Source organism: Coturnix japonica, chromosome 10, assembly GCF_001577835.2.
Source record: "Coturnix japonica isolate 7356 chromosome 10, Coturnix japonica 2.1, whole genome shotgun sequence".
NCBI lineage: Eukaryota > Metazoa > Chordata > Aves > Galliformes > Phasianidae > Coturnix > Coturnix japonica.
In genome coordinates, this window is record NC_029525.1 from 11,559,180 (window position 1) to 11,580,433 (window position 21,254).

The window sequence follows — 21,254 nt, forward strand, 5'->3', positions numbered from 1 at the left end:
GCCGGGCGCTGCTGCTTTCCCAGCTTCTCACTTGGGACGGGAGTTTGTCCTTCGGGATTATTCATCTCCTGCAAGTTTTTTGTTAGGCGGTCCTGAAAGGCCTCAAAGGCTGGGAATACCATTCTAATTACAGGGAAGCACAGCTTATTTAGAAGATAAAAAGAGACTTGTAGTCTCATAACAGCTTCTTATATCCGTCAAATAAGGATCTCTAATGACGGGGTGAGAGCCGGTGAATGCCTAAAACAAACTAAAAAAAGGAGCGAAAATAAAGCAGCCAGGGGCTTAAGATATATTAAATTACCCTGATTAGGAATTTAGGCCGTGGCTCGAGTCTGCTGGAGAGGCTGACGAGGGGGGGGGACGGAAAGTGCTGCTATTCATTTCTGGGGAGAGGGGTCAGTAGGTCGGAGGAGTTCACAGGGCCTGGCTCTATTCTTATGCTAACAGAGAATACAAGCGCTGGCCTGGAAAATAGAAATGAATTTGCAATAATCCGAGCCCCTCTGTTTGCAAGGCGAGCGGCTCTATAGCTAATTGCAGCCCGGCCTCCCCCGCCTCGCTGCGGACAGTTGTAACGATGCATGGGAGATTAGAGCCCGAGGGGGCTTATTTTTTTTTTAAGCTGTCTCTCCCCCCTCCCGCTCCCCGACGGTGAAATATTCCGGGGCAGACACTGATGTTTGGGCTGGCTCACTCACAGGGAGTGGGGCCAACCAACTTCTTGAACTTCCCCGGAGCCGGCGGGGCTGCGGTGTTGCGCATGGAGCGAACCGCGGGGCAGCGCCGTGTGGCTGGGGGGGGGGAATGGGGGGGAGCGGTCGGGCCGGCTCCGCACGGCCCCGGGGAGGGGGGTGGCGGGGCAGGTCCCAAAGAGCGGGGAACGCATTGAGTCGCCGGTGACAAGCAGTAAATCGGGGAAGAATAGCTGATGGAAACGCGCCGTCGGGGCAGCGCTACAGCTGCAGCCCCGTCTTCCCTCTCGTAGAACCGGTGGTTCTCCCGGTGAACGCGGCGGACAGGAGCCCCGCGTCCCGACGGGTACAGCCCGAGCCCGCCCCGTCGGAGCTGCCGGCCCCGGTCGAGCGGCCGCTTTCAGGACCCTGGACAGGAGGGGGCGGGCGGGGCCGTCCGTCGGGGCGCGGCTCCGCGGGGCTCCGCGCTTCCCCGGGCGCGTCCCGCCGGATGCTCGCGGTGCTGCCGGGCTCCGCTTCTTTCCCTTTACCCAACGGGATGCACGCGGGCACAGGAGCCGAGCACAGAGCAGGATGAATTTGCCTGCGAGGGGGAAAGGTTTATAGGGGACGGAAAGGCAGCCGGGATCCCCCCCCGCCCTCTCCGGTGCCGGGATGCGCGGCTGCCGGGAAGACAAGAGCATCCCCGGCCCTGCCCCGTGCGAAGCCCCGCCGGGCCCCGATGGCGGAACGGGACGGCAAAGCCTCGGGCTCGCCCTGCTCGGCCCCAGCCGTAGAGAACCGACACAGATACGGTTCCCGTTCGTTAACCGGCGCTGGCCCCAAAGGCGGGGCAGGGGATGCGCTGCGTGCGGGCTGTGTCCAGCACCGCTGTGTGCGCGCCCAGAGCCAGCGCCGGACCCACACACGGGAACTGCTCCGTAGAGCCGGGACACATCCCGCACCCCCACCCACGGCACTAATAAACTTTGTTCTGCCCTCCCCCGAGCCCGGCACTGTCCGTGCGGCGCCTCTCCAGTCGTTCTCCCGGAAACAATCGGGCAAGAGGAGAAATTATCAGCGTCAAAATAAACAAAACCGAAGGGACGGAGAAGGGGTGAGCGGGGCGGAGCAGCCCCGCACGTCCCCGGGAATCGCTCTTTTCGACCCCGCGTTGGTTACCGAATTTTCTGGCTCGGGACTGCAATTAAAAAAGATGAATCCCGTTAAGTGGTGTCCGCCGGACACGTCCAGCCCCGCTCGGTATTGTCCTCCCACAGCGCTTCTCCCGCAGGCTTCGCCTAATGTGAAGCTAACCAGAAATATATACACGTATATTTGTCGTTTTAAAAAGAGAAATCCTGGCTGTTATTCGGGGTTATTCCGCAGGGCTGCCTAAGCTTAAGAAAATTAGATTTCGGGTACATTATATATATATGTAAAATAATAATAATAACAAACCGACAAACAAAACGGTGTTTCTAAGTTCGGATCGTGCATCGAGTCGCTGAGAAAAGAGGCGGCATTATTTGTGACGATAATCTGTTAACTCTGTTTGGGAGGAATTTGCAGCAGTCACAATTCGCTCCTGCTCTGCTCCGTGTCCTCCCGAGGAAACACGAGGGGAAACGGGAGATGGATACACTTGAAACGTTACAAATGGTTTTGGAAAACCAATTGCTCGGCGCTTTCCTCTGCCGTGCGGGGACGCAGGAGCGGTGCGGTCGTTCCACGCGAAGCGGTGTCAGCCCGGAGCCGCAGCTCCGCACCGCAGAGAACTGCGGGGTTCGTTCCCTCTCAGCGGCCGCAGCCGCGTTGTGCCCACGGGGAGCGGCTGCTGTGGGACGTACGAGGAGATTGAGGGAAAAGGGATCGTCCCTATCGAAGTGAGCCCCGAATGGGGACGGTCCCGGGCTGCGGAGCGCTGCCCCGAGTCGGGCAAGGAACGGGTGCTGCCCGCTGCCCGCTGAGATCCCGCATTGAGGCGCGGGATTTGGGGGAGAAGCGCGTCGGGCACCTTTGACATTCGCCCCTATCGGGCTGGATTCTCCCCCCGACTCTTTTTCCTCGCTCCGCGGCCCAATGCGGGCAGGAAGCCGCGAGCTGATCCCACCTCAACGAAAACCCGCAAGGCTGCGCACAGGGCACCGTGCGGCTGCTGCCCCCCGCACCGCAGCCAGCAGAGAATGGGGTGCGGGGCCGGGGGGGGACACTCCGAGTGTAGGGCGAGCGGTACCCGCGGGGTGTGCGCTAACGGCCTCGTGTGCCGAGTGCCCGGTGCCCAAAGGGATGGATGCTCCGCACCTGAGGGGGGCACCGCGGTGTGTGTACCCCGGGGTGCGGGTACCCCGAGGTGGGTGGACCCCGAGGGCTGCACCCCGATGTCCCCCAGCCCCGGGGACTCTCAGAACCCTCTGCTTGACCCTGCGCACAGCCCGGGCCGCGCTCTGCCCGCATCACCGCGGGTTCTTATTTCCTTTCCCAGCGCTATTTGGGGTTGCAATGGGCGGCGGCCGAACGGAGCCCCCCAGCTCCTCTGTTCCCGTGCACGATGGGGAAATAGGGAAATAGCCCCAAGATCGCGTTGCCTCAGCTCTGCCATATCGCTGTTGCCTGTCCCTGTGCCACACAGGGCCGCACCCGGCCGGGAAAGGGGTACCGAGCACAGGGTGTGGAGGGGCCCGGGGGGGCCCAGCTGTGCCCGCATCGGGGGATAAGGGGGAACCACGGGGCGAATCGGGGCCCGCAGGTGCCGCTGCCAGGAGCCTTCGGCAATGGCTGTTTGGGTGTTGCATTGCCACACGCTGCAGTGCGCACATACAGGCAGCCCCTCCCCCCCCAATCTGCCTGTATGCTAATGACATGCAAATCGCTTCATTTGCATGTTTATCTCTGTCAATGGGCGAGCGTGGCGGCCGAGGGAATACATTTCCCACCGTGGCACCGAACTACCCCCAACCCCGAGCCCCACCGAGGGCAAAGCGCTGCGCCGGGTCCCCCCCCGGCCCTGGCACGACGGCAGAGCAATGCCACAAAATGGCTGCCGGGAGGGGGGGCCGGGGGGCGCCCACCTCTGCCCCCCGACATCCCCCGGGCCCCCTCCCCTCAAACCCAGCGCCGGATTTTGTGCTGAAACAGCCAATCAGGGGCGCGGCACCCTTCCCCCCTCCCGCCCTCCTCCATCCCTCCTTCCCCCTCCATCCCTCCATCCGTCCTTCCCCTCCTCCCCCCCGCCGGGGAAGGGCCGTTTCCATGCGCGGGGGATTTCTGATTTCCGACCGATCCTGTTGGGGAGGTGGAAAAGCCCCTTCTATCCCCCCGAGGGGCCCCGACGCCGGCCCGGCCGCTGCCACCGGGGCACTGCGGGACAGCTGCGGGTGCCCCGAGGGCGCGGGTGGGGACCCGGAGGTGATTTGTCCCCCCCCCGTTCGTCCGCTGAGAGGGCAAAATAGCCGTGTGTGCGGACACGGGGGTGGGACCCTATTCCAGCAGCAAAGGGGGGGAACGCAAGAATGGGATGAAATTCGGAGGCACCTTTGCTCTTTTTCTTTCATTCTTTCTTTCTTTCATATTTTTAATAGCTACAGAAAAAAAAAATACTAATAAAGCCACATCCCCCCTCCCTTTCCCTCCCTTCATAGCAGGCGTGTCCACACCCCGATGTGCCACAATGCTGCGATTTTCAAACGTGCGCCCTTTCGGAGTGCTGCGCTGTGATTTAGGGAGCGCCCAACGGGGAGCGATGAGGGTGGGGCTGCACCCCGCGACCCCCCAGGACCCCCCCTCCCAAACCCCCACCTCCCCCCGCAGCCCACCGGGACCGCGGCCGTGGGGAAAGATGCGCGGGGTCCCCGCTGCCTGCGCGGAAACGGTGCGATCCCGGTCCGGGCATCAACGGGGTGAAAATGGGGCGCCCCGTCACTGGAGCAGCCCCCCGGGGGGGGCCGCGTTGGTGGGAGCACAGCACAGAGCCGTGAGCCGAGCGCTACATCCCTACAACACGGCACAGCGCTATTTACATGTTATGCTGTATTTTATGACACCGGATTGCTACGCGCTCTGTTGCTGAGCTATGTGACATTCTACGGATGCGCGCAGGGCCGCCCCGCCCCGAAGCTCCGCAGAAGGGAACCGCGGTGCTGTGCCCGAAGTGGGGCAGAGTCCTGGCACCCGGGGACCCCTCTGCCTTCCCCACACCATAACCCGCAGCCTTTCAACACCCTTATTTTATTCCTCCTCCCAAATCCCGTCCCCTCTCCCTAATTAAGGTATTTTCGTTCTTTCCTTCTCTTTTCTCTGTTTTAATCCCGGGAGGAAAGCTTCATTTCATTTCCTTCACCCAACTTTGCCTTCAAAAATAAAACTAAATTCAGCCGAAAACCAAATCTGGAAGAGGGCACAACCACGGCCCCGTGCCCCCCGACGGCGCACCCCGCCTGGTGCCGTGCTCCCCATGGGCACCCCGACGGCACCGGACGGCCCGAGGGGCTGTGCCGAGGACTGCCCCCCCTTCCTCCCCGTCCCTCGGGCTGCAGGAACCCGGGGCTGGGGTTTGCCCCGCCGGGAGCTCAGTACCCTCCCGCTCCGCCAGCAGCGGGCCCGGTGCCCCGACGGCTCCGGCTTGCAGGTGCGAGGCCGTCGGGGGTGCCTTCTCGCCGGGGTCCCCCTTGAGCGAAGCGGCCCGCTTCGAGGTGGGTGTTCCCCTCCCGAGGGGGCGGAGAGAGGCCGAGCACGGGAAGTTTGGGGAAGTCTCCGTGGCCTCCCGACCTTCCCCGCCAGGCAGCGCCAGGCAGCCCCGGGCCTGGGGGGGAGCACAACCTCCGTGCGATGTTTTATTCTAGACGGTGGCAGAGGGGGGGGCAGGGTAGACGCAGAAAGATAGCCCATAAACGTGCCCGTGTCAGCGCCCCAACACACCAGTGGGGTGGGGGTCCCTTACCTGAGCGCTGTCCCGGGGCAGCACAGCCTGGGGGCGGCTCCGGGGGGGGTTGTGTGGATCCGGTTCGCTCCCGTGTGTCTGAGCAGGAAGTTCGCTCCGGCCGCGGCTGTACCCGACGGGCCGGGACCGGTGCGTGGAGCCGGGGGGGCCGCACCCGGGGAGAGCTGCGTTTATACGGGGAAAGAGGGGGAATTGGAGTGCTTATACCAAGAACCGGGGTTGTTAAGTTTGAAGGCAGACAGCTAAACGGTGCCAAGTGCGGGAAGGCGGGGGGGTGGGGGGAGGCCGGGGGGTGTGTAAGAAATAAAGAGCAATTGTCAGAGGCGAACAAAAGGCGGAGGATGGGAAGGAGCCGGGAATCCCGGGGCAGAGCCCCTCGGCGTGGACTTGAACTTGGGCTTTGACACCGTCTGCGAAGCGGAGAGCGGCTCTGCCCCGTCCGGGCCTCGTCCGACAGCTTCGGGCGGGCATCGCCCCCTCCCAGACAACCCCCCGGAGGGGTCCCCCTCGATTCAGGCCGTGCCGGGGGCACTCGGAGGGCTGAGCGCTGCTCCCGGTGCGAGGGGGGCGGGGGGGGGATCCCGTCGGGGCGCCGCGCCCGGGGAGGGGCTGCCAGACGGCCGGTGGGGGGGCCGCCCGGTTCTCACAGTCTGCGCCCGAGCCTGGATTCTCTGCACGTCCCGGCCGGTCCCCCCTTTGCCGCTATTCAGCACTTAATTGAACATTAATGGCAGCTGGGGATGAGGTCATTGGAGCCGGCTTTTCTCACACATTTTTCATGCAAATCCGCTAAACTCTAAACAAATTTGAATAAAACCCCCTTTGTGCGGGCCCTCCATGGTGTTTTTCCACGGGCCGCTCCGCCTGTCTCCACACACTTCATCCGGGCCGGGGGGAGCCGCGCCGCAACGGGGGAACCGGCGGGGAAAGGGGGGAGGATGCGGGGGGGTGGGAGGGGGCGGCTGCCGGGAGGGGCTGAGCCGTGCCCGCATCCTCTGCGGGCGGAGATGCCAAAAACAGCCCCATCCTGCAGGCACAGCGTGGGCAGTGCTGCACCGTGCCATCTCCTCCCCGTCTCTGTAGCACCGTTTTCCCCCCACGGTATCCATTCTCAACCCTCCAGCACCGGTATCCCCACCAATATCCACCTGCGGTCCCACTACTCTAAGCGGCGCTCAACCACCCCGGCAAGCAACAGCACCCGCATTCATCCCAGCACCCCAAATCCCTCCCAGCAGCATCAGCACCCCTTGCTACAGCGGGCAATCATCCCCACTGCTGCCCTGCAAGGTGCTTTTAGGATAACGGCACGCAGAGTCCCCGCTCCCCCCCTGCTCAGCGCAGCCCCATTAGCATCCCCGCGCGCCCGGCCCCCTGCCCAGCCTTGAACTTGGCCATGCCGGGCTGCGCTCCTTCTGCCTGCCTGGGCGCGCACAATGCGGGCCTTGACCCATTGTTTGCTTTTTTCGGGTTTCAGCTGGGAAAGCAGCCACCTCGAGCGTTCTGCCGAGAGCACGCCGGGAGCCGGGCACAATGGGGAACCCCGCTCTGCAAGCAGAAGGAGCTCCAAATCATTGCGGAGACATATTCATTATGCCCTTTCACAGGGGCTGTTTGCATTGGGTTTAACGGCAACTTCCCAGACAGGGCTCAGACCAAATAGAGATCGTTCGCTGGGGCGCGGCGCTCGGCTCTGGGCTGCTCCCATCCTCCCCGGGTTGTGTCTGCAGGCAGCTCCGTGCCCATCGCCTCCTCTGTCTCAGTACTGTACCACATCACACAGCTGGCTTTTGCAGAAAGGAGTGTTTATTTGTAACAGTGCATGGGGTGGGGTTGATTTTAATAGGGGAGAATTACAGTGCATTATTTGTACAGTGCAATGGAACACTGCCTGGATCAGGCATGGTCAGCCCATGGTCAGTCCATCACACACAGCACGGACAGTGTAGGCCAAGCTCTGCTCCATGAGCAGAGTCCCTAAGCATGGCATCCATCCCGCTCAGACCTCCCTCCCGCTCCCAACAACACCCCCAGACCCAGCCGGGACAGTGCTCACACATCTCTGCCCAGTGGTATTTGGGTCCTGGAGGTGATAAACAGGAGTTACATGGGATTTCTGTCAGCCTCCCCATCTCCTGGCTCCCTCCCACAGGTGTGATGCAATGCAGAACCCCTCCACGTCCAGCAGCCGATGCTGCCTCTTGCTGGGGCTGTGACAGGTTGGGTCCCTCCTGGAGAATCCTGGAGATATCAGGCACAGTGTGAGCAGAGCACAGCCAGGAAGGAGCTGCTGGGCTGGGGACGTCTCTTTTCTCTCTGGGATCTGAGAAGGAAAGGAAAAGCACACAGGTTACTGTCTCTTCATCAGCACACAGAATCGCAGAAGCTGAGAACAGAAATGGGAGCATGGATGGACCGAGGCTCCGACCCCATCCCCATTAACACCCCACCACCTGCTGCTGTCCCGCCGTGTGTCACCTCACTCCTTCCTGACCCACGGAGCCATGGCCCCGTGCTCCCCCTGCCCCACTGAGGGGCTGCAGCCTGTCCTTCCCTGTAGGCTTTGGGGCAAGGGATTACTCTGCATGTCAGAGCCACTAAAGGAGCAGCCCTCTGATGTTTTAATCTCCACGTTAACTTTCCCTGCCCTCAGCGCCCTTGGCTGCCTGCAGAAAGTGATACCTATGAGGCACGGAGCTGCGGCCGAAGCTGTGACGCTGAGCCAAAGTGCCCTCATCCCCTCCAAGGCTCCCCCTGCAGCTCTCACCCCACACCCTATAACAGGTTCTTCCCTCTTTTCCTGGAGTTTTCCACCATTTTCTCCGCATTAACCACAAGCACGGGCCTTTAGCATGGAGCCCAGCCCCGTCCTTCACCATCCTCCCTTCGCTTTGCTTATAAACTGCAGTGCTGGGAAGAGCAAAGTCAAACACACCTCTAATTCTACCACGCGCTTGGATCTAGGGCGCAAAAAGCACCGTCAGGCAGCTCGTTTATTCTTTTTAGTGCACCAAATCGTGATTTTATAAAATATTGCAAATTGTATAAAATATTTGCGAGCCCATTTTAAGATATAAATCTGACGGCGTGGCTCTAATGAGGCGCCCTGGGAGCAACGCCACGCGATCCGCTGTAGGTCGCAGCGCTGAGCTCGCGGGCTGCGGCTGCGTGAACCACCGGCACTCTTTGAACTGTGCAAATACTCCTCACTCTGGGGTCCAGGCTGCCATTTCCATGGGTGGTTTGTTATGTGGGTTTTTTTTCTTCCTCTTTCTTTCTCTCTTAAAAATAGTTATCTCCTATAACCCCTTTATTGCAATATTCATAGAGCGCTTGGTGGGAATCCGAGGAAAATCCCTTTTCTCTTGCACAACTTCGAAGCGAGCTGACACGTTAGAAGGGCAGGAGGAAAATGCAGCCCACGTGCATTGGTTTGGGGATGGCTCACAGAGGGCTGACCCCACGCTGATGTGTGTGTGTATGTGCAGGGAGCACAGAGCCAGGCTGCAAAGCAGGGGAGCAGACCGATGCTGCATTGCCCTATATTACACAAAGTCACCCCAAATGTCCTCACATGATGGGACACAAAGGATAGTGAGCACATCTCCAAGCCCAGGAGAGGAGGCAGATGCTGAGCCATTGAGCTCATCAGGCAAAACCCACACTGGTGTTCTGGTGCCACGTGAACGTGCTTCATACTGAGAAACTCAACCATTGTGCCAATGAAGAGGATGCTCTCTGCAATGGGACAACATCCACTTGCCCCAGCACGGGGTAACTGGGGCTGGAGGGGCTGGAGGAGATGGCTGGGTGGAACCCAGTGCCAACAAAGACAACCCCAATAGTGACATCCCCGACAGCAGCACCCCCAGTGATGACACCCCCAATAACAGCACCCTCGATAGTGGAACCCCCAGTGCCAGCCCACCAACACAGGCGGCTCTGCCTGACGGGACCACCGCTGTGTGCCAAAGGCCTGTTGTTGGGGCTGGGCAGGAAGGAGGGGCTCTGCTCCTCCCCCAGCTCAGCCCCGCTCCGTCGGTGCGGAGAAACTTTCTGGACAATTTAATTGTGCCGAGGTGTTACTTTTAAAACCTTTATTCACTGCTGAATTTTTTTTGTCCCTCCCTTCCTTCTCCCCCTTTTTTTCCTCCCTTCCACCCCTGACTGCATTTTGCAAGCCCCCGGTATCTGTCGTTTTGCACACACACACACTTTGATGCAAATAGAGCCTTCATACCTCATCCCTGGCTCAAGATCTCCAACTCCAAAGTGACCAAAGCTGCGCTCTCTCTTGCAGCTCCTCAGCATTACACCTCCATTCTGCTCCAGGGACCTGGAGAGAGAAAAATCATTTGAAATTAAGAAGATGTGCTGTTTGCTTTGGGTAATTACAAGCAAGCTTTGGATTCTTCAAGCAATGAAATGCTGTGTGCAGTGGGAATGGGTTCTATCTGGGCACGGTTGTGATGAGTTGGGTTGGATTGAATGATCTTAGTGGTCTTTCCAACCTTTACAATCTCCAGCACTGCTCCCTCCATCCCACACCCACCCTGTGCACCTGGGCACGTGGTTACATTTCCTATGGAGGAACTTCATGGTGCTTTGGGCTCAGTGAGAGGAGAATGCTGCTGACATTTTCTTATCTCAAGTTACAATTTCCTGTGAGCATCACAATGATAAAACATGGGTGATGTGCAGCTTGCATGGGGTGAGTGCATCGTGCACGGCACCGGGGGGCAGAGGATGCCCGCGGGATGCGGCTCTCGGTGCCGTCATTGTTGTCCCCCTGCCTGTCTGCAGGGAATTTTATGGGGAGGGCTTTTGGCGGGGCGAGGAGGAGGAGGAGGAGGGGAGCTTTCCCCCAAAGCACCCAGGAATCTGTCAAAAGAGGGACAGAAAAGAGAAGAAGAAGAAGAAGGGAGACAGAGAGTGGGAACGTCAAGGACCCCTGACTAATGAATAGCAAGTTTGCCCTTGAACCTCCCTGGGCTTTGCCATTCCCAGGCTCCAAACAAGGGCTGATGCATGCTTGGGCCCAGCTGCAGGGGGACCGGGCTATGGTTCATCTCAGACACTTTGACAGCCCGGGCCTTTTCCCCGCATAGCTCAGACTCGCCTAACTACTCCCCTGGCAACAGCTCAGTGCAGGAACCTGCGCGGAGGCCCTGCCTGCTGCATACAGAAGCGCGAGGAGGAGGGGAGCGCTGGGAGAAATTAGCTGGAGACCGGCTTAACCCGTCAAATGCTGGGCTGGCACCCTCTGCCCGGCAGCACGGCACTGGGGGGATCCCCAAGAGTGGCAGTGGGATGGCAGTGGGGTCTGTACATAGACACTGCCACGGTGCTGCTGAGGATGGAGCTCCAAAGGGTGGTGGGAAAGCCCAGGCTGGGATGGAGGAGATGATGAATGGTGAATGAATATTGAATGCTGCTTGGTTACAGAGCTTGTGCCAGCCGTGTCACTTGTGCCACCGGTGTCACTTGTTTCACTTGTGCCACTTTTGTTACCTGTGTCTCAGGTGGGGCAGCAGCACCAGCAAGGGTGCAGCCCAACCCCGACGCAGCAGGCACAGAGCATCCCTCAGCAGCTGAAAGCAAAGCCTGGGACACGCAGGAGAGGCACCAACTTTCCCCACCACTCTTTTTGCATTGCAGATGAAAGACGCGGGGAGCGCCAGCCGTAGGGGTCTGCACTGAATGGAGCAAACAGGCACTGCAGACGGCTGCAAACACCCGACGGCTCCAAAGCACGACCCAGGAACGTTCCCACATCTCGGCCCCTTATAAATCAAGGGGGAGAGGGGGAGGGCTCCTTGCCGGCCTCTGTTTTTACAGAACATCTTTCATGTGCAGCCCCTGAGAGAGAGGGCTTTGCCGAGCTTGTTAAGGAGGGCTCCTGCACCAGGCAGAGAGGGGGACGCACCATATGGAGAGGAGAAAAAGAAAAGGGGACACTGAAAATGGAAAATTATGCAAATCAGGAGGAGAGAGGCTCCAGTGAAAGGGGGGAGGGAGGCGGAGGGGGATGGGAGGGAGCCCTGACTTGGGGACACCAACAGGAGGGACGGCAGTTTCCCACGATCGGTGTCCAGGCGTTGGATGGCTCTGGATGGCACTTAGGTGATGTCACCCCCACCAGGGCATGGCCATGGGGTACCCCACTGCAGGGTACCTCTCCAGCCCAGCCATGCTCAAGCCATTGGGGATGCCCAGCGCTTGCCATGAGCAGCAGCAAAACGGGGTCTGCGGTGACCTACTTCATGGAGGTGTCCTCAGGACCTCTGTTACTATGGCAATGAGGTGGAGAGCAAAAAAAAAAGGAAAAAAAAAAAAAGAAAAAAAAATATTTTCTTTTTTGGTCAAATCTTTTGGTTTGGGGCTTTGTAGCAAATGGCTGTGAGCAACAGCAACAAAGCAAAGCATGGAACTGCCCCACACAGTGATAAGGGACACTCAGGTGATGCAGCTTTGTGTCACTCCTGTGTCAGCACCACCTCCAGCCCTGCAGCAGCTCTCCCATTCCTCATGGCATGACCACACTCCTCCTCATCCCCCCTTGCTCTCTGCCAAACCCTGCCCTGGCTGCTGGGCTCAGCTCACCTTTGGTCCCTTCCGTCCTGTTCACACCTCTCAAATCTGTCAGTCACTTCCATTGAGACCCACCAGCCCTTTCGCTTTATGCAGCACCACACAATACCTCACACCACTCCATCCACCCTCAGCCCATAAGAAGCTCTCCATACAGGGCTGGTGTGCCTGGGCTCTGCTGTCTGCCTGTCCCTGGCCATCCCATCCCACTGCCAGGGCAAGACAGAAACGTGCTGCGGTTGTGCAAAAAGGAGGCAAAGTCATTGCTGGGGAAGAGCTGGCCCTGGTGGGTTGCAGGACTGAGATGTTTCACAGTGCCAGGCTGGGGCAAGCTGGGGACATGGCCCCTAGTTCTTTATGTCCTGCTTTGACACATCAGTGCTTGTCAGTTCCTTCCCACCTTGGCAATTCTGAGCTTGTGCATGCCCGGAAAGCTGGAAGAAACATCCAGCAGATAAATCAACCTTTGCAATCAATTCAACTCTTTCTCTTAGAGATCCAGTTCCATTTAAAAGGCTCTTAAAAGGGATGCCTCCATCCTCCCCCTGTACCCCACAGATTCAGGTAGGTGAGGAGCATGGGGATGGTCTGCCATGCAGGCACACGTGTGACCATGATGGTGCAGATGGGCACGGCTGTCCCAGCACACGTGTGTTCCTGCCTGCACCCGCCAACACCTCCACGCTCCTGCCCACGTTCCCTCTGCTGCTCCCATGCTGCCAGGAGTGGGGGGAGCTCTGCTTCTCCCCCACCCAGGGCACGTGTGAGATCTGTGCAATGTGGGATTTGGACTGCTCAGCCCTGTAGCCACTGGGAAAACATGCTGTGTCCAGCTTGGAGCTTCTCAAAGAGCCGTACCCTGGAGGAAGGCTACATATGTTGGCCAGATCCTCAGTAAAGCCACGGAATAAGCTGTAGGCACTGAAGAGGATTCATGTAAGCGGCACGCAGAGAAAAATAACAAAAAATCAAGTTCACAGGGGTACAAGGAAAACAGAGCTCCCACCCACAGACCAGCTGCGTGGGGCTCCAGGGACAGCAGACCATGCAGGAGACAGTGCAGAGCTCATGCTCAAGATGATGTATTTGCAACCACTTCCCTCCTGCAGCTGCTGGAGGTACAATGAGCAGCCAGTCCCACAGGCACACATCTCCACCCCACATGCGTCCTGCCCCACTGCTCACCTGGGCTACTTTAGGGCTGGACACCACCATGGCCAAATTATGCAAGGAGAAGACATGGAAGACAGAGAAGGACATCTGATCACTTTCTGTATCATGAGACACAAGCAAGAAACTGCTCCCCTCAAATAAACCCAGAAGAAGGGGCTGCAGATTCACACTAACTCTAGCAATGAGTGGCTGCGAGCAGGAGGGAATTGTTCAGGTGTCCTTTGGATCAGGCTGGCCTGAAGCTGAACCCCTTCCAAGGAGGATACAGCAAGAACAGTGAGTGCTGCCCGAGTGACGGGCCGGAGCGCTGCTGGCACTCAGTCCTCATTCAGCATCGACCCAGATTCCAGCCCCTGGCTTAGATCCAGGTTTCTTTCTCCTTGACCCATCTCCATCAAAAGAGACGCAGTGATGAGTCTCTGCTCAGAGTTTTTATTCTACAAATAGAAGCAGAGAAGCGCCTGCTCTACGGCGGAACATTTCCACTAAACCCTATTTTGATGCTTGTCCTGGTGCAAGAAGCCTTTGGGGACTGTGCCCTTGGTGTGAGATGGCAAGACAAGACATTAAACCACACGACTGCCACATCCCCACATCCCACCAAGACACACCTCCAACAAGCTTTGTTGTGAATGGGGTTCTGGGGACAGCCAGGCACAGCATCCCCAGCTGCCACAAGCATTTCATTTCCAAACAGGGCCCTGGGGACCTCTTGTGCAACGGGGATGGGGACTCAGAGCAAAGAGACACAACGTGCCCGCGCTGCATGGCACCGAAAGCAGCAGAACCTCCTGGCCATCAAACTGCTCCCTGGATGTGAGGCCAATGGGACTCCACTGCCCTCCTGGAAGCAGAGAATGGCTGTAATTCCACCACCAGTCGGGAAATGGTGAATTGGGATTTTTTTTCCCCTCATTTCCCTCCCCCGGTTCCTTTTCCGCATCATAAGCAAAGTCCTAATAAAGCTCCCATCCCTGCTGCCAGCCCCGCGCCATGCTCCCAGCAGCAAAGAGATGCAAAGCCACGCTTGGAATCTGATTCCCCGGCTTTAAACGCTGCTCTGCCAGCAAAGTGCGACTTGAAAGCTCCCCTGTCACAGTTACAAAGCTCCGAACAGCCCTTCTTCGGATAATCACGCTTATCTCCAGATTAAGAAAGAGAGACCTGCAGCTGAGGCTGGTCACATGGGCTGGGATGTGGGCAAATCTCTTTTAAACAATCCCCATATAGCTGTGACCTCCACCGCAGCCCAAACGCACGGCCCCTCGCTCCCACTCGGAGCGTGCGGGAGGGGAACGTGCTGGATGGAGAGAGCGGGGCACGGGAGGGGCCGGGGGAGGAGTGACAGTGTGATGGAGATGGGAGAGATGAGTGAAGGGAGGAGGTGGGAGAGGAAGAGGTGGGCTGCGGTGAGGGGGAGGTGAGGAAGGACAGGTCTGTGCCACCCATCCTGCTGGGATTAGTTGTCCCCACGCTGTCCCCATGTTAACTCTTCCTGTTCTGTCCCCGCTGGCAGCCGAGCATGATTACGTGACTGTAGCAGTGCCAAGAAGCCTTGGCAGGGCGAGCGCCTCACCTACTTTGCTGCCACGGATTCATTAAGAGGCTTTGCTTGTGTGGGAATAGTCATCCCAACAGGGGGAAAAAAAAAGCCTTTCTGCAGATCGGGCTGGCACAGAGCTCTGACAAAGCGGTTTCCATTGCCCTGCATGGGGCTGGGAGCAGAATGAGGAAGAGGTGGGATGCATGGAGTGGGATGGAGGGGTGGGAGATGGACTGGAGGGGTCTGCAGTGGGTCTGTGGGTCATTTCCCAGTTCTTCCTCATGATTAAAGGCAACGTTGCACCAGGGTCAGCTGTGGATAACGTGTGCACCCCACAAGCCAACAACAGGTCCAAGCACTTGCATGGTGACCTCTTCCAATGGCACGTTCCCCTTTGGTTTACAGGGTACATACTAGTGACTGGCAACCCTGCCCATGGCAGAGGCTTGGAACTGGATGATCTTTTAAGTCCCCTCCAACCCAAGCCATTCTGTGATTCCATGATTCCACGATCCTACGATTCTATGATGTGGAGTTAACACAAAGGCTTTGCAACAGAGGAGCCCAGCAGCTCTGAAAGGGGCACAGATGCAGAAGATGGGGCTGGCCCTCTCTGAGGACCCCCACCATGTGCTGGCACTGACTCGGGCTCTCCAGACACTGGCTGCAGCCTGTCAGGAGGACAGCAGAGCTGCCTCCCCCACTGCTCATTATTCACCCTGCGCAATTAGGCACCGCTGATAAGCCACATGAAATTGCCTTTGTTCTCCAACCTGCATTTCTTGGGGGTCCTTTTTTCCTGCACACTCCCCACAAGTGCTTTGAGTTGCCCACTGTGCCTATTGCTCCAACAGCAGGGAGGATTCGATGATCCTTATGGGCCCCTTCCTACTCGGGCTATTCTATGATTCTTTGATTTAAGACATTTGCCCTATGCTCTGCTGCTCCAACTAAGCCATCTCCCAGCCAGAACCAGCCCCACTGCTCTCCACACCCTTGGTGCCCACGCAGGGAACCCAGCATAGAAGAGAAAGCAAAGCCACCGAACCCTGCATACAGCAAAACTTCCCCAAATGACCTTCGCTTCAGAGCAGCCCTGTGGCAGTCGCTGCTCAGCCATGTAATTCCCTGCTCTTTCAGCACAGCAGCTGCTCAGCAGCAGAGGGGGGAATGGGGAGGGAAGGCATCCCTGGCCATTCTAGAGCTTCTCGCTCAGTAAATGTATGTTGGCTCTCGAGCTTTGCTGGTTTAAGCGGAAAGATGCAAAAAATAATTAACAAAGTGGTGTTAACATCCCTACATCCTATAGATCCTTGTGTGAATCTGAAGAATGCAGTTGGGCGGATGGATGGACAGACGGGGGGATGGATGGATGGATGCACTCTAGGAATGACACTATGTGCTGGTCCATATGCTGGGGAAGTGGAAAGACTTTTATCTTTGTAATTAATAACTCTGTTCTGAACAAATGTTGATAAATCCTTGGTAGCACTGCTCCCTTTGTCTCTCCAGCTCTTGTTCCCACTGCTCCGTGCCCTGCACACCCCAGCTCCGCTCCTTCCCATGCTTTGTAGCTGGCAGTGGATCCAGCTGCCTCACTGGAGAAGCAGGCTGAGGTTTTGTTGTTGGGGCTTTGTGTGAGTGATTGCATGTGTATGTGTACATACAAAGATGGATACAAACCCATTGGAAATAAACACCTTTTAAGGGACTTGAGAGAGAGACACAGGGCAAAGGAGAAGAAAGAGCCCACAGACCCTCAGCCAGACAATCAGTAAAGACGAACAGAAAGACCCAGTGAACCAAAAAAAAGCTTCAGTTCTCTTTTAAACTCTCTGCAATTTGCAAAGGAGGCAGCCGACCCATGGCTGGGAAGCCCAGCCCCGCTGATGCAGTGGGCTCTCAGCCCTTCTCCTCCAGCCCCGCACAGCTCAATTACCCCGGGCTGCTCGGAGCACACCCCCAGCGCCCTGCATCTCCCCTGCCGCCGAGACAGCTTTCGCCAATGGAAGGACAAATATATTCATTGGCACCTTATCAGACATGCATGCAAAACTAATTAACATGAGGAGACATGCAAGCTGCCACCCAGCCACAAATACACACCCACGAGCATGCACACACACACGCACACACGCACAAGGCAACCCTTGTCTAGGGGGGACATTCAAAAGGCTTTGTCACTAATTTAGGCATCTGTCTCAGTCTGGTCCGGTCCTCCTGGCTGGGCTGGAGTTGTGGTTTTTTTCCCACTCTGTTTGACAATGCTGGGAACATGCCCGGAGACCCCTCATTCAAATCACCCCTTGACAATGGTCTCATTGTGTGAGCGTACAGAAAAGGGAAAGGATGGGGGAGAAGATGGGGAGGGGGGCAAGGAATTAAAATGTGAACCCAAGGAAGTGTTTACTAACACAAGCCCCGCAGCTGCCCCGGCTCTCCTCCACCCCCTTCTTCCGATGGCCCAGCCTGTCCCCATGGAGGCTGCAGAGCACAGAGACGAACCTCGGAGCGTTCGAGTTCCCAGAGCAGGTGTGGGTTTGGGAAGAGAAGAGCCTGCAGCACCTTAGAGAGGATTAGGGACTGAATGTGTCCTGTACAGGACGTCTTTGTGGGGGTGAATGGTGGCCGGTGGAGCGAGGGATTTGTCGGTGGGACCGCTCCCAGGCTTTCTGGATAGGGACAAAAATGGTTTCAACTTGGATTAGACTGGTAGTGCCGTTTGGATGCTTTCTGCAGCGCCGCTGCCAGCGTGAGAATGGAAGGGGGGGAGCAGAGGGGGTCAGGGTTGGGGGTTGAGGGAACAACCCTTCGAGGACCTGACCATCTTCCTACGGCGAGTCAGAGAATATTAAGAAAAAATGCCCCTGATGTCCTGACCGCCCCCCAACCGCCCCACTGCCCTCTAGGGAAGGAAGAAGCAGACAGGGCTTAGCCCCCAGCCCCACATGCTTGGCTGGGCTCGGCAGCACCGTTCAGCTGGAAATGCCCACGAGTCTGCAGAGCAGCATGAGCTGGGGAAGGGGGAGGAGATGATGACAACGTTTTCCATATATGCAAATGCATCTGCACAAGGTACTCAGAGGGAGACAAAACAAAGAGACCTCCGAGACCCGCACAAAGGCAAACACCTCCGTACACCTATGATGCTCTCGTGCAGTGCTGCTCACAGGTCCCCCCCATCCCAGCAGATAGCAGCCCAAAGAGAGCCTCACCAAGCAGCACAGCGCAAGCTGCCAACACAAATGCCACAACCCACGTCCGCCTCCAGAAACAGATGCACCTTAGGAGTAAGAAGCTATTCCTGTCCATCAGCTTAGTCAGAAAGGAGACAAGCTGTGATGCAAACCCAACATAGCCCTGCCTCGTTGCGGCAGAGGTCTGGGGGCTGGAGGAAGCCCAGCTCCCATCATGCAGCTCCTGCAGCCAAACCACCGCCTGGAGCTCTTTTGTTTGCCGCGGGAGATTTCTGGACATCGCTACCAACAAACCATGGCAAAACCTCACACAGAAACCCAAGGACCCGAGTGGCAGCGCAGCATCCTTCCCATGACCACTGTGACAAAATGAAAGCCTCTGTGCAAATATTCCTGCTAAAAAGGGGAAGCTACTGCCAAGTAAGCAAATCTGTGCTTTTTATCCAAACAAGTAGTCGCGAACAGTTTTATTGCCACATCCCTCTGCTCCAATACACATGGATATGCACTTGACATGTACAGAATCGGGAACAGGGCTGTGGTTTTAATAGGGCAATGCAGACACCATATGAAATAAAACTCTACAGAGATTAGCTTGCCAGGACTCAAGGCTGAGAAAAGCTATTTGACGGCACCGAGAAACAAGGACACTTGCAATTCTGCTCTCATTTCCGTGCTGTAAATTTGGGCAGATTTTACTGAATGCAATTAAATCCTCACTTAGGATTGAACCCAGCATGGCTGAGAGCAGAGATTGGTACAAGAGCCACCTCTGGGCCCTCCTCCCTGCCCTGCTCTGAAGGAGCTGGGAAGGAATTGAGCACAAAATGGGTTGGTAGATCCCAGCCAATGTGGCCATTTCAAAGAGTTCTCCAGCTGTCTGGAGTTCCTTCTGGCTGTTCCTTCCTTACCCACAGATTTGCCACTTGGCTCATAAAGCCTTGGCTGCAGGGGAAGGTCAGCACCAGCCTCTTAAGCATGGAGATGCAGTGAGATGTGGGCATCTCCTTCCCTTTACCTCTAATGGGGTCTGAAGACCTCAGGATCCTTCAGCACACATCGCTGTGGGCTGTTCCTGCCTTTCAAAGACCTCAGGGGTCACAGAGTGAATCCCACGCAATAACCTTGCAAGAAGCTACGCAAGACCCTTCATTAACGTTTAATTGAACATGCTCTGCATTTTACCTTTTCCTAAGACAGTGCCTTTTGAAGCGCTGGCGGACCTCCTCCCCTGCCTGCATCACCCGGGTAGAGTCACCTCCACTTCAGGACAGGCTTGGCAGGCTCTGAATGCTTCTGTGACCTTAAATCTATCTATCCCTGCCTTTAAATCCATCTACCCATGCTCCTTCTCTCAGACATGGAGACGTGTAAATCTCAACATCTCATTAAATAGATCCGCCAATCGCTCCAAACGGATTGCCTCCTAACATAACTTTTCAGCTGGTCACTGTCCATGAGCAGATGGTTTTACATGACATTTATTCATGCAAATTGCAGAGGCTGTAGTCTGGTTCCCCAGTTAGAGCGTAAAAAATTACAGTTTAGATGCATAAATGCTGGCACCATCAGAGAAGGCGAGATGAGACTGGAAATACATCCCTGGCTTTCAATGTAGCACGAGAAAATTTAGAATGAGTCCTCATCAGATGGGAGCTCAGCAGAAACAACCCCCCCCCCCGCCCCCAAAATACTTGGGGAGACAGAGAAGGCCACGTGCAAAGCTGCAGCAATACAGAGAGATGAACTTCTCCTGCTGCATGTGCAGGAACCTGCCACGGGGAGAGTGCACACGACATTTTACGTCACTCACAAAGCCTACCCCGTCCAATAAAGTGTGGAAGTAAAACAAAGCATGAAATCCAGGCATAAATTAGCATCCCTCCAGTCTAGCTTTATTTGTGCTGCTGCTGCTGTGGATTAGCATCTAGAGAGCTGACAGGCTGATAGGCAGACAGAAACGGGGAGAAATGAAAAAATCAGTGGGTGTCTTTTTTTCCCTACAGTTCCCAGGACGTCTGCCATCAAAGTGCAGACAGTGCTCATCCCTTCAGGACCAGAGTTTTCCTATCTTCCCCGGAGTGCAATAGGATCTGCAGGGAAGCAAATCCCCCTGAAACATTTGTGCCTGCACCCTGCAAAGATGGCACCCATCATCTGACTGCAAGCCTAGCACATTCATGCTGGTATCCCTCCAGCAGCATTTGCAGGGAGCTGCAGAGAGCTTTAGGACAGCACCTTGCTGCAGACATGCAGCAAACACCCTGAGATTGGCTCAGGATCATGTTCACCAACACTCAGGGCAGCTGCTGGAGGCTACGGCCAGACCTGGTACCTGATCCCAGCTGACATGACCAGGATCTCACCCCAGCATCTCCTCTCTGTTCATGTCAGCAATGTGTCACCGCTGGCTCCGCAGGCAGGAGACCTGCCGAGAGCATCCACTGCGCTGTCACGCAGCCTCCCGCTCCCCGGGGCTGTATGGCAAAGCAAGCAGTGGTCAGCAGAGACACCCCTTCTCCCTGGAGCTTGAGGTCCCCTCTGCCACCAAACCTCTCTCCCTGGTGCACCTCTGTGAGCCCCACATCAGGCAGCAGAGAGGAACTCAGGGTGGATGGTACCACTGTGCCCAAAATAGGGGAACAACAGCGGTGAACGTGACTGAGTTCAAAATGACCTGCAAAACCCATTTCCACCCTTGCTGAGCTGTTCCCAACTTCATCAGGCTCTCAGGTCACAGGAGATCTCAAGTCCCTGCCCATCACTTACAGAGCCAACGAGAGAGCTCAGTTTTTAGGCTAAGGAAAGCAAATTTTCAGCCATTTTCGAAAGTGGCCTAGAAAACGCAGAGTAATTCTGCATAGCCATAAAGCTGATCCCTCAGGGGTACAAGTGTACGGTTTGAACAGCCCAGTGTCCCTCTGCCTGCCAGTGTGACACTTACTGGGTCTGATCAGAGGATTCGGGTCTGAAAATTCACCATTCTGTGATTCAGGATGATCAGAGGTGCCAGCAATCCCAGCAGCTGGGCTCTGCCATCGCAGTGGGCAGGATGTGAATCCTGCATGCAGCAGGCATCTGTCGCCAGCTCCAAATGGCCATGCCCAAATGGGGCAGGAGAATTAGCCCTTGCACAA

General features: G+C 56.9%; 1 protein-coding gene across 1 annotated transcript in view; it reads right to left on the reverse strand.

Annotated features, from left to right (window-relative positions):
* Positions 1-7,397: 7,397 nt before the first annotated feature.
* LOC107318792 overlaps positions 7,398-21,254 on the reverse strand; it is a 32,356-nt gene continuing 18,499 nt past the window's right edge. The window contains exons 3-4 of the mRNA XM_032446830.1: positions 9,854-9,949; positions 7,398-7,936 (exon numbers count right to left, since the gene is read on the reverse strand). Of these exons, the coding sequence (XP_032302721.1) occupies positions 7,864-7,936; positions 9,854-9,949 (169 nt within the window). The 3' untranslated portion in view covers positions 7,398-7,863. The remainder of the gene's footprint in view (positions 7,937-9,853; positions 9,950-21,254) is intronic.